The sequence below is a fragment of the Malania oleifera genome, chromosome 8, assembly GCF_029873635.1.
Source record: "Malania oleifera isolate guangnan ecotype guangnan chromosome 8, ASM2987363v1, whole genome shotgun sequence".
NCBI lineage: Eukaryota > Viridiplantae > Streptophyta > Magnoliopsida > Santalales > Ximeniaceae > Malania > Malania oleifera.
Window position 1 is genome coordinate 17,780,998 of NC_080424.1, and position 13,429 is coordinate 17,794,426.

The 13,429-nt window shown below is 34.7% G+C and overlaps 1 protein-coding gene across 1 annotated transcript; it reads left to right on the forward strand.

Moving 5' to 3' along the window:
* The first annotated feature begins 854 nt into the window (after nt 1–854).
* LOC131161880 (LRR receptor-like serine/threonine-protein kinase RGI5) lies at nt 855–5,137 on the forward strand. The gene is made up of 2 exons (XM_058117893.1): nt 855–4,308; nt 4,549–5,137. Exons 1-2 carry the CDS (start codon nt 1,437–1,439, stop codon nt 4,929–4,931), a joined length of 3,255 nt encoding a protein of 1,084 aa, XP_057973876.1. The 5' UTR covers nt 855–1,436; the 3' UTR covers nt 4,932–5,137.
* Nucleotides 5,138–13,429: the final 8,292 nt, after the last annotated feature.

A 13,429-nucleotide genomic window follows, 5' to 3' on the forward strand; every position in this document is an offset into this window, starting at 1 on the left:
ATCTGTTGGTTTTGGTTTATGTTTTTTGTTGTTTATCTTTTATTTGTTTTGTTGAACGGGGTTTGTTTTGTAGGTTCTTGTTTTACTTTGTTTTGTTTGGACTTGTAACTCTGGTTTGACTATTTGTTGGTTTTGCTTTTTGGGAGACCTTTTTTAAAGTTCTGTCTTTTGTTTCTCCTATTGATTGTGTTGTAACCACGATATTCTTTCACCAAAAGTGAGGGTTTATCAATAAATAAATGGAGATGCCGCCCTACTTAAAAAAAAAAAAAAAAGAGTCAAATCGACAAATTGAACTAATGATATCAATATGCATAATTATAATAACATATGCTAATAATTTTTATTAATTAAATAAAAATATTTTATTTACTCAGAATGTGTTAATAATTTTATTTTATTATGTTAATTGACTAATTACTTTATTTTTGTAAATATTCTCTTATATTGATATATAATATTATAATTGTGTTGTAATGTCATACTAACATCAACAGTTCAACCATGGACAAAATTATTTTCATGTTAAGCATTAGTTCGATTTAAACATTCGAAAAAAAAACCTTACTTTTTGTTTGTACATAAAATAATTTTTATAAATTAAATTAAATATATTTTTGTAAAAATAGAACTTACATGTTCAAGAGACCAGCGTGTCATAATTTCTCAGCCATAGGATGACACGTGCGAGCAGTGAGAGCCCTCAGCAGTTGGCACGTTGCGACGCGCCTTTTCTAGCACAAGCGCACGGGCATAAGGGTAATTTGGGAATTCTGTAGTCATCAAATTCGGAGGAGCACACCCCGTCAGGATAAAAAAACAGACAGTAGCGCGCAAATCACTGCACTAAAGTAAGAGTTTGTATTTAAATGGAACGGAGGGGCTTGTGCACCTTGGGACTGTCAGTCTATCAGTGAGAGCACTCGAGCAACCAGAGCTTCAAGCTCCGCCCACCGCCGCCATCCCCTCACTCTGAAACCCTAGATTCACCAACACCGAGAAGTGGTGCATATGGCTATGGCTGCAGTTGAAGGATTGAACGTCACAAGGCATTGGGTTTGACTCTGCTATTTCCCTGTCACCACTTCTGTAGGCAGCCACCTCTCCTGCAACCACCAGTATACTGCGGCTGCCGGAGAAAAGGTGGATTTTCCGGGTAAGAAACTTGATTAACAGTTTTCGCCATTGTCTTTCACTGCGTTAACAGAGTATCTGGCTTCCATTAAAGATAAAAGACTATCTTTTGTTCACATGGGTTGGGTTCAACACTTGGTGTGAAATTTAAGCATCCCCACCACCGGAAAAACCTCCTTCACATGGATGTTGTCTGCTAGAGTGGACTTTTACTACCACCAACGCCACCGGAATCAGAAGCAGAGCCACTGAGCCATCAAACCAGTTGTGAATCTTCGTTTCAAAGCTATTCCTTGTCTCAGATGGAGAAAGACAGCTATTCTGCTATGTCCTCTTTGTTCTTTTTCTTCTTCTTCTTCTTCTTTTGGGTGAACTTGACTAAATCAGCGGTTTCTTCTTTGAATCCTGATGGGCAAGCCCTTCTCTCTCTCCTCTCTGCTTCTGACCCTTCTTCCAAATCATCCTCTCCCATTCTCTCCTCGTGGAACCCATCAAGCTCAACCCCCTGTTCATGGCAGGGTATTACTTGCTCTCCGCAGGACAGAGTCATCTCGCTCTCTCTCCCAAACACATTCCTCAATCTCTCTTCTCTACCTCCACAGCTCTCTTCTCTCTCATCTCTGCAGCTCTTCAATCTCTCCTCCACCAATATCTCAGGTTCCATTCCTCCTTCCATTGGAAAGCTTACCCGTCTTCGCCTCCTGGACCTCTCCTCCAATGCTCTCTCCGGACCCATTCCTGCGGAGCTGGGTCGTTTGACAGCATTGCAGTTTCTTTTCTTGAATTCCAATAAATTGACTGGTAGGATTCCTCCACATCTTGCAAACCTTTATTCCCTGCAAGTTCTGTGTTTCCAGGACAATCTCCTAAATGGGTCTATTCCTTCGCAGTTGGGTTCTCTTGTTTCTCTCCAACAATTCCGAATTGGAGGGAACCCGTACCTGTCTGGTGAAATTCCACCGCAATTAGGACTGCTTACCAATCTGACGACATTTGGTGGGGCGGCAACTGCCCTCTCTGGCGTGATACCACCTACTTTTGGCAACTTGGTCAATCTTCAGACTTTGGCAATTTATGATACCAATATATTTGGTTCGATTCCTCCTGAACTCGGATTGTGTTCAGAACTAAGGAATTTGTACTTGCACATGAACAAGCTCACTGGTTCAATACCTCGTCAACTGGGGAAGCTGCAGAAGCTTACGAGCTTGCTTTTGTGGGGCAATTTGATCACTGGACCGATTCCAGCTGAGCTTTCCAATTGTTCGTCACTTGTTGTACTTGACATTTCTGCTAATGATGTTCATGGTGAAATTCCGGGTGACTTGGGGAAGCTAGTTGTTCTTGAACAGCTTCATCTGTCTGACAATGCACTCACAGGACCAATTCCGTGGCAGTTGAGTAACTGCACAAGTCTTAGTGCTCTTCAGCTTGACAAGAACCAGCTCTCTGGTCCAATTCCATGGCAGGTTGGTAATTTGAAACATTTGCAGAATTTCTTTTTGTGGGGCAATTCAGTCTCTGGAACCTTACCATCCTCTTTTGGGAATTGCACTGAACTTTACGCGCTTGATCTTTCAAGGAATAAGCTCACTGGGTCCATCCCGGAAGAGATTTTTTATTTGCAGAAACTGAGCAAGCTCCTCCTTCTGGGGAATTCATTATCTGGAGGGTTACCTCGAAGTGTTTCAAAATGCCAGTCTCTGGTGAGATTGAGGCTTGGGGAGAATCAGCTTTCTGGGCGGATTCCTAAGGAAATAGGCCAATTGCAGAACCTTGTATTTCTTGACTTGTACATGAACCATTTCTCGGGTAGCCTGCCTGTTGAGATTGCCAATATCACAGTTCTTGAGCTATTGGATGTGCACAATAACTACATAACTGGAGAAATCCCACCTGAATTAGGGGAACTTGTGAATTTAGAGCAGCTTGATCTCAGCCAAAACAGCTTCACGGGGGAAATCCCTTGGAGTTTTGGGAACTTCAGTTACTTGAACAAACTCATCCTCAACAATAATCTGTTGACTGGGCCAATCCCAAAATCCATTCGAAACTTGCAGAAGCTAACTTTACTTGATTTGAGCTTGAACACCCTCTCTGGCACAATCCCACCTGAATTTGGTTACGTGACGAGCTTAACCATCAGTTTGGACTTAAGCTCAAATGGGCTTACAGGAGAAATACCTGAAACAATGTCCAGTTTGAGTCAGTTACAATCACTTGATCTTTCCCGCAATAAGCTTCATGGAAATATAAAAGTTCTGGGTTTTCTCACCAGTCTCACTTCTCTGAATATATCCTTCAACAACTTCTCAGGCCCTATCCCAGTAACGCCTTTCTTCAGAACTCTCTCTTTGAATTCGTACCTCGGAAACCCAGATCTTTGTGAATCCCTTGATGGGCTAACTTGTTCCTCACAACTAATTCAAAGAAACGGATTGAAATCTTCCAAAACTATTGCTTTGATTTCTGTGATTCTGGTTTCTTTGACCATCGCAGTTATTGCATCCTGGATTCTTGTAACTCGGAATCATAAGTACATGGTAGAGAAATCCTTCAGCTCATTGAGTTCACCACCAGGAGCTGAAGACTTTTCTTACCCCTGGACTTTCATCCCATTTCAAAAACTGAGCTTCAGCATTGAAAATATCTTGGATTGCCTGAAAGATGAGAATGTGATTGGAAAAGGCTGTTCTGGAGTTGTCTATAAGGCAGAAATGCCAAATGGGGAGTTGATTGCAGTGAAAAAGCTATGGAAAACGAAAAAAGATGAAGAGCCGGTGGACTCCTTTGCTGCAGAAATTCAAATTCTGGGACACATTCGGCACCGGAACATTGTGAAGCTCCTAGGTTACTGTTCCAATAAGTCTGTTAAGCTTCTCCTGTACAACTACATCTCAAATGGGAATCTGCAACAACTACTTCAGGGGAACAGAAACTTGGATTGGGAAACCAGGTACAAGATTGCTCTTGGGTCAGCTCAGGGTCTTGCTTATCTTCACCATGATTGTGTGCCAGCAATACTTCACAGAGATGTGAAGTGCAATAACATACTTCTAGATTCCAGGTTTGAGACATATTTGGCAGATTTTGGACTGGCTAAGTTAATGAACTCTCCAAATTACCACCACGCAATGTCCAGAGTAGCTGGGTCTTATGGGTATATTGCCCCAGGCAAGTGTCCTTCATTGATCTCCATTTTATTTTCGCACATTTGTTTTATTTAGTTGCTTCATATAATTTGCAAACAGCACCATTTTCTTTAACATTTTTTGTAGTATTCTCATCTACACTTGAACAAACACATTTTAGTTAACTTGTATGGAGTTTCAAATTATTCTCATCAACTCCATCATTTTTACTGATTTATGTTTTACATCAATTCTAAATGTTGTCTTTTCTGATTACAATCAGAGTATGGATACACCATGAACATAACCGAGAAGAGTGACGTGTACAGTTATGGAGTGGTTCTGTTGGAAATTCTAAGTGGGCGTAGCGCCATAGAGTCCCAAGTAGGGGATGGACTCCATATAGTAGAGTGGGTGAAGAAGAAGATGGGAAGCTTCGAACCAGCGGTGACAGTCCTCGATTTGAAGCTGCAGAGCTTGCCTGACCAGATGGTGCAGGAGATGCTTCAAACGCTTGGAATTGCAATGTTCTGTGTGAATACTTCACCATCTGAAAGACCCACCATGAAGGAAGTGGTGGCACTGCTAATGGAGGTAAAGAGTCCACCTGAAGATTGGGGGAAGTCCTCTCAACCTCTTATTAAACAGTCCTCAAATCAGAGCTGAAATGTTCTTTCCAGTTCTCTTAGGATCTCTATGATTAATCTTTCTTTTCTTTTCCACGATTGAAGAGTGAAAAAAGAAGAAAGCAAAAAGACAAGGAGTTGTAATGTAGGAAATGAAAAGAGGGGGGGAACTGGCAACTCTTAGTCTTGGGGCCTATTGTACATAGAAGATTCATAAAAGTAGTTGATTTGCCTCGGCTCTTAATATTGCTTTTTCTGTTTTTGTTTTTGTTTTTGTTTTTTTTTTTTTTTCAGTTTTTTAGTTTTATTTTTATATATTTATTTATTATTATTTTTTGGTTTTGTTAAAAGTGTTTCATCACCATGCTACGACCTTCTCATGGCCTCTCAACATGTCGAGGCACGGCTGGTCCTATTCCCTGATAATATATGATAGAAGCCTCTTTATGTTTTTATTTATTTTTTATTTTTGAGGCGTAGGGGTAAGCTTGGTCTTACATAGATCATATTATTTGGATAGCCAGAGAAAATTGAAAAGTGATTTCTCTCACTAAATTGATATAACAACAACAAAATCTTAAGTATCCTAGGTGAGTTTAGTTCTATGAATTATTTTTTACTAATTTATGTGATCATAAATTATTTCTTTTGATAAAATTTAGGGTTATTAAATTTTTATTCACTATTTCATTCTAAGTTATTTTAAGTCTATTTCTACTCGGTATATTGTCCCTTGTAGTAACTAACTCACTCTTCTTCATTAGCGTATTATATGGTTTACGTTGCAAGCGCTCAAATCATCTTAGTTGTCACTTATCTTATCTTTTATAGGAGTTATACTAAACTTACTGTGAATATGTTAATTTCTTAATTTATATTTTAATGTTATACCATTCATTTATTTAAACATTTTTATATTAGCAATTTTTACTTTTTGGATATTTTATTTTTCGTTACTCAACATTTTGATCCATATAATATAATTGGTCTTATAGTCATCATATAAAACTTACCTTTTAATTTTAAGAGTATTCTATGATGATAAAGTACACTTGAAACATTTTTCCATTTTACCTAATCTGTTTTAACTTTATGCATTACAGTATTTTCAATTTCTCCTTCAGCTTGCATAATAAATCTAAGATATCGAAATTTACAAGTATTATTTATTTTTTCATCATCAAATTTAATTTTGTCTCTCATATTTCTCCTACCATTACTAAAATTTCTTTTCATATATTTTATCTTATTTCTATTTATCCTAAAACTTTTAGATTAAACTTTCTTCATTAATTCCAACTTACCCTCTATTCTGCTCCTAGTTTTATCAATTAATACAATATCATCTGCAAATAATATATACAGTGGAATCTCATTTTGAATGCTCTTAATTAGTTGGTCCATCACTAAAGTAAAAGATAAAGATTCAAAGCAAATCCCTGATGTGCGCTTATGGTGATTGAAAATTCTTTAATTTCTCTAGTCCTTACACTAATCATTACTCATACCATTTTTTTTTTTTCCTAAAACCTACCATGGAACTTCTTTAAGTACCCTATCATAAGTTTTTTTTAACTTAATATATACTATATGCAAGTTCTTTTTTTCCTTAAACTTTTCAATTAATTTTCTTAAAAGATATATAACTTCTGTGGTAGATCTCATAGGCATGAAACTAAATTGATTTTCTGAAATTTTTGTTATAACCTTAATCTTTGTTCAACTATCCTTTCTCACAGTTTCATCCTACGACTCATAAATTTAATTCAACGATAGTTATTACAATTTTAAATATCTCCTTTATTTTTGAATATAGGTATTAAAGTGTTTTTCCTCCATTTATCTGACATTTTCGTAGTTTTTATAATTGTGTTAAATAAATTAGTTAACCATATAATTCCGTTACCACCTAAGCATTTTCAAACTTCAATTGACATGTTACCCAATCATATAGTTTTTTTATTTTTCATATTTTTTAGTCTAAATGTAACTTCTTTAACTCTAATTTTGCGAATAAATCAATCTTTTCCTCATTTGTCAATTCTAAGTTTAAGTCTTCTATTTGATTTTTATTAAACAACTTGTTAAAGTAACTTCGTCATCTATCTTTTATATCTTTGTTCTTAACCAAGACAATATCATCCTCACTGTTTATACATTTTACATTTCCTAAGTCCTTACTCTTCCTTTCTCTAGATTTAATAAGTTTAAATATATCTCTTTCCCCTTCTTTTTAATCTATTATACAAACTATTAAATGATTTATGTTTTACTTCACTAACAATCCTTTTTGCATCTTTTCTCGCTTCTTTATACTTTTTAAAGTTATCAATGTATTTTTACCATGTTTTATACCAAATTCTTTTTGTATTTATGACTTTTTGGACATCTTTATCCCACCACCAACTTTCTTTATTATTCGAGAATTTCTTGATTCACCTAAAATCTCTTTGGCCATCTTTTCAATAGAGTTAGCTAATCTATTCTAAAGAGTATTTGTATCTATCTCATCTTCTATAGTCTAATCCCTATCTTTGATCATTTTATCTTTAAATTTTCATATTTTCTCCCTTTAGGTTCCACTACCTAGTTCTCTTATACTGATTTATTGTATCATTTTTCTTCCATTTTTTAGTATATATATATATCTAACATTAAGACTCTTATGTTATGTGGTTAGACTTTTATCTGGAATAACTTTACAATCCTTGCATGATAAACAATCTACCCTCCTAGTTAAAAAAAATTTATTCGACTTCTATTTTGTCTACTTTTAAAGTTTATTGAGTGTGCTTCTCTCTTCATAATATAAGTATTCATTATAATAAAATCATATGACATAGCAAAGTCTAAGATCATCTAAGCTCGTTTTTGTCTCCATATCCATATCCTCTATGTATCCTATCATAACCTTTACTATCTCTTCCAACATGTCCATTCAGATCTTCTCTTATGAATATTTTCTTAGTTCCTGGTATGTCTTGTATAATACTATCCATATTTTCTAAAAATGGTCTCTTAATATTTTTTTACTAAGCTTACTTAGGAGCATAAGCACTAATGATATTTATTATTTCTTGGCCTAATATCATCTTGATTTTTATAATTCTATCCCCTACTTTGCTTACATCAACAACGCTGTCTTTTAAGTTTTTGTCTACAATAATTTTTGCTTCATTCTTATATTTTTTTTTTCAATGTACCAAAGTTTTAAATCTTAATTTATCAATTTATCTAGATTTCTCCCCCACCCACTTAGTTTCTTGAAGGCAACTTGTATTAATTTTTCTTCTAATCATTGTTTCAACAATTTCTATGTTTTTACTCATAAGTGTCACTATGTTCTAAGTTGCTAATTTAATCCTAGTTTCTTGAAGTAATTTCTTAACCTATCCACATCTGGAATGATGCAAGAACCTGTAGTGAATAAACTTGAATTTGCACATTGGAAATATATATATATATATATATATATATATATATATATATATATATATTTGTGTAAAATGATCAAACAAACAATGCAGCAATCTAATGGTGAATATAGAACAATTTCACAACCACAGTAAGTAAATGAAAGCAATAACAATAACAATGACACCAAGATTACCTAGTTCAGTAATGCTTACATCTACGAGAGCAAACGACAAGAATTTACTATCTTCTTGTCCAAATTACAAGAACAATACAAGAGCTCTCTCAATAATCCTCTCAATCACACTTAACTCACCATATGCAACATCTACTATGTATATATAAGCCTCCTCAGAGGTTTCCCCCCGAAACTCAATCGTATTAACATCTATTTATTCAAAATTTTAAATCTACAACGGGCATCCAAAGCCAAACCATCGACGGTTTGCCCTGCTGCACTACTACACCTTGATTTCCTTCATGTTTTCCTTTAGAATGTGAGCCATATTTCACAACAAAACCCTTGTATATTTGACACTGTACCTAGGCACCGACACGGCGCCTCACTTCGGGATGACAATCTAGCCTACGCTCGCCCACTTTTCGCTACACCCAGGTGGTACAAGTGCAACGCATCACTCGTAGGGGATACCCCAACAAATATTCAGTAAGGATTCATATCATAGTGATCTGATAAATTTTACGCTGACTAAATTAATCATTTAGAAAAAGAATTAAACTGAAGCTCATATATTTTTTCCCCTTGAGCTTTTTTGGTATTTTGAAAAATATAATGAAGCTTAATTTTTTATTTTGTCTTATTTTATTTATTTTATAAAATGCAATTCAAAAGAGTGGGATTTGAAGAAAAAGAGTTTCCTATTTTTTTTTTTTTTTAATATCAAATCACTCACTTTAGAAAGGCCTTGAATTTGAATTTGAATTTGAATTTGAATTTGGATAAGATGTTATATAAAAATTGTATTTAAATTTCTTTAAATCCATTCAAATATAAATTTAAGACTTGAAATTTATGTTTCCAAATGCTGTCAATCTAAAACTCATGGTTAGCAATTACAACTTTGCAAAATTTCATTTAGTAATTCAATTTTTTTTTTCTGAATTAATTCAATTAATTTTCCCAAATTTATCCAATGCCACGTAATTAGATCAATCTTGACACTTCCCAACATACCAAAATCTATGCCTAAAATGCGGCTGAAATAGCTGATTTATGTTTTCTTCTCCTACGTTGTCAGACAAATAGCAGTAAACTACAGATTACCAAACTTCCAAAGCATTGAAAAAAGAAAAAAAGCAGAAATATCTATTACACCAAAACACACGGGCCTTCTGAAAAATTTTATGTTCTTGTTAGCCAAGCCCATGCAAAAAAAATTATGTTCCTGAGGAAGCTTCAAAAACATCCAAAAAAAAAAAAAGAAAATGGATGGGAAACAAAATTAAATTTTTTTTACACATTATTATTTTCTTGTACTTTGTAATTATCTTAAAATAATATGTGACTTGATGAAAAAAATAATTTTTTTTTCCCTAAAACCATCAGGAGCTCTGAAGAGACTGAAAGGATAAAGGGGAACAGTCAAAACTCCCAGGGACACCCAACCCTAACCTCAGATGTAGGCCCTATGCTGCAAGGTAAAAGGGAACATACAGGAACAGAGCATGCCTTTTTCCCCTCCCCCACATGCCTTACCACACACTAGATTTCCCCACTCATACCCACCTCTGAAGTTTTTCAGTCAAAAAAGATCTACTAGAGATAATCATCATCATTGTTTTATCAAAATAATCATCGACCTTTATTGAATTTTTAAAAATCAGAGCAATGCCATTCATTATTAAATTGTTAATTTTAGGCAGAGTCTCATCTTATACATATATATTTTAGGTCATGTACATCACACATGTGGAAAAGGGAAGATCTAGTGCCATACAAAATCTTGCTTTCCCCTGTCCTTATATAAAAAAAAAAACAGCTAATCTTTTGAATCAGTGTATTGAGTCCAAAAGAGGGAGATGACATGGTGGGTGCCTTCCTCATCTTGGTTTGGCTTCAGCTCCACAAGGAGGAGGCCCCCAAGGGAGGATACTCCCACAGAAGACAAAGCCAAACAGCTCATACCTACCAAATACTCCCACTCCCTGCAAACAAATCTCAGTCACATACTATTCTTACCATCAGTCTGCTTCTTGTCAAGTCATGTCGGGGATAATTATCTTTGTCTATCCCTGTTGTAATAACATATTTTTCTCTTTTGTGTATGCACTAAACCATTCCGCTGTTCTGCTATAACTATTCTATTTTTAAAAGCACATATTTTGTGAATTAAACATGGCTTAGGAGTGTGTTAAGGGTTCTTCTCTATGCCAAAATGATTGATGCAGGGAAGATTTTGTAAATATAATTACTGGAGGAAAGAGAAGAGAGGCATCAGAAAATCAGCAAATGACTTTTGCTAGTTGGGTTGAAAGCTTGTTCAAGAGGGATTAGGGATATTTTAGTAATTGTACAGCCTGGGGCTATAGCAGTGAGCCTAGGCTATTGGACTTTGCAATTGGGCTCTCATCTTTATTGGGGTGATTTTCGTAGGCCTACGAGATTTGTCTACATTCATTGAAACCCACCCACAAATTTCGCTTAGCAATTATATAGATAACCCACTTTGGGGAAATGGAAATGAGTTAGAACTATTCAGCTTTATGCTAACTTTTGAGACTGATTTTTTTTCTCTCTCTCTTAAATGTGGCTGCATGGAGCTCTAGGGGTAATAGCCTCTCTCTATAATCCTGGTTAAACCTAAATCCTATAACTCTCCTTCGTAGAAAGGCAATCAAAAGGTTGAATCTTAAACTGAAAATTTTCAGATGCTATGCATTTTAAATTGACAAATTGTGCCAAAGGCTCAGCACCTAAAAAAATCATTTTGGTCTCTTCCCTTTTCATTGCCCTATCCAATCTTCCATTGTTCAACTTGTCCTTATACCAAAATGCACAAGGCTGCCATGTCACATTAAGGATATAAATATAAGGACGCATCATGTCTAGCTTTTGTCAAAAGAGAAATCACAACTTGATGCCCTCAATGAATTATAATCATTGATTTCACATAATCACGCCTTTTATCCAAATTAGGTTTTAACAAACTGAGGTGCATACAAAATGCTACGATGTCATCGCATAATTATATATTTAACCTAACTTTTTGGAGGAGAGGGGGATGGGAAGGAGGGAAGAATGGAACAAGAAGTTTCAAGCCCAAGTATTAGGCATTTCCTCTCATTCGAGGACTCAGGCGTGCGATTTGTGAATAGAGATTTTTTTTAAAAAAAAAAAACCAAAATGCACCATTAACTTGTTTTGGATGGCAACTTTAGTTACATAAAACTAACAAGTCTTTAAATTGTGCTCGTTTAAAAGTACAGAAATTAAATTCAATCTCACATAATAGTAGTACAAGGTTGATCCATTACTTTTGTATTAGCGTACGTTAGATATAGAATGTGTCTGAGAAAAGGAAAATAAAAGTTCATTTTACATTGCATTTTCTTTGCACATCAAATGTTATTAAAAATGAAAACTTGTTATGTGCTGAATAAAATTTAAGAAAATCAACAATTAGTGAAATGAATATTTAAATTTTGCTCGTTGGTTCATTATACATTTTTTTTTTTTTACTTTGTTCTTTGATAATAAAAATGAGAATAAAAAAATGATTCTTTCATTTATATATATATATATATATATATATATATATATATGTATGTATGTATGTATGTATGTATGTGTATTTCAACATTTTCAAGTTTAGAAAGAAGCCTTCATGCCCTCTATAGGTAAAACAAAGATTCTTCTATTTTCAGTAAATCAGAATGCCGCAAGCCACCATGCCCGTCGTTGCGTACGACCCTCAAAAGAATGGAACAGATCGGGAATATTATGCAATGTTCGATATATCAAAATGGAATAGATTGGAAATGAAATGAAATGAGAAAAATATATAAAAATATAAAATTATAATGACCAATTACATCCCCATCCATTCCATTTTATTCTTCTGTACCAAACAAATCAGAACTGAAACAGCAGAATATCCTCGAGCACAGTTAAGAGGACTGCACAGCAATAGCATTTCAACAGATTTATCTCCTATGAACATATTAATCTCTCTCTCATACACACACACACATAGGCAGTCGATGATGAACAAGAAGTGGTTTTCGGTGATTGGCTAAGGAAAAAAAAAAAAGTCTTCAATGGACAACTGGGGAACCTTTGACAAAATTTCATATCAGATCAAACGCTTTTGGATATTTTTAGAACTGTTTAAAAAAAAAAAATCATTGATTCTCCAACACAAATGGCCAATTTCAATCTAAAACCTTCAATATTTTTTTTTTTTTTCAGATTTATGGGAGGATTTCTATGTTGGTTGGAGCCCTAGTTGTGTCTTTGGAAAACAGAGGGCTTGAACACAGGGAGGAAGAAGGAAGGGGAAAAGGACGGGAGATTTGTTGCAAAAAAATGGAGGTCGGGGAAAAGACAGTTGTTCAATGGCCTCAACAGTTTCCAATTGATTTTGGATTATATTGTGGCTTTTTTTTTTTTGCCTGTTATTCCAATAATTGATGCAATTTTTAGAAAAAACTGTGATCCAAAAGTTGATTCCAATATGTGATTCCAATACCGAAAAATCAATGTTTTTAAATAATTTTGATTAAAATAATATTATTTTGGAAAAAACTCAAATGTTTATATTAACTTTAAATTTCCATTTTGCAAGTTTCAGAAGATTAAAATGGGGAAACTACACATATTCAGAGATTAGTTATTTGTTAGTTATCAAATAACTAAAATAATTCAATACTCAAATTCAGAGAGTGGTCCTAGTTATATTCAATACCCAGCTTCACAGATTCATAAGTATACTCATTGTTCAGCGCCTAATTTTATCAAACATCCCCTTTGTCTTAAAAGGGCCTCTTCTTTCCCGGTAAACAATGTGGGGAAATGACTTGACGCTGCGTTGGGGATTATGGATTTCAGACCTTGGATTTGCATTTGGTGGATTTAGATAAATTTTAATGCAATTTTATATTACA

Bases quoted from the DNA above. Each gene is read 5' to 3' on its own strand.
- LOC131161880 (XM_058117893.1), top strand. From the start codon at position 1,437: ATGGAGAAAGACAGCTATTCTGCTATGTCCTCTTTGTTCTTTTTCTTC. The intron at 4,309-4,548 runs GCAAGTGTCCTT...GATTACAATCAG, and splicing joins TTATGGGTATATTGCCCCAG to AGTATGGATACACCATGAAC.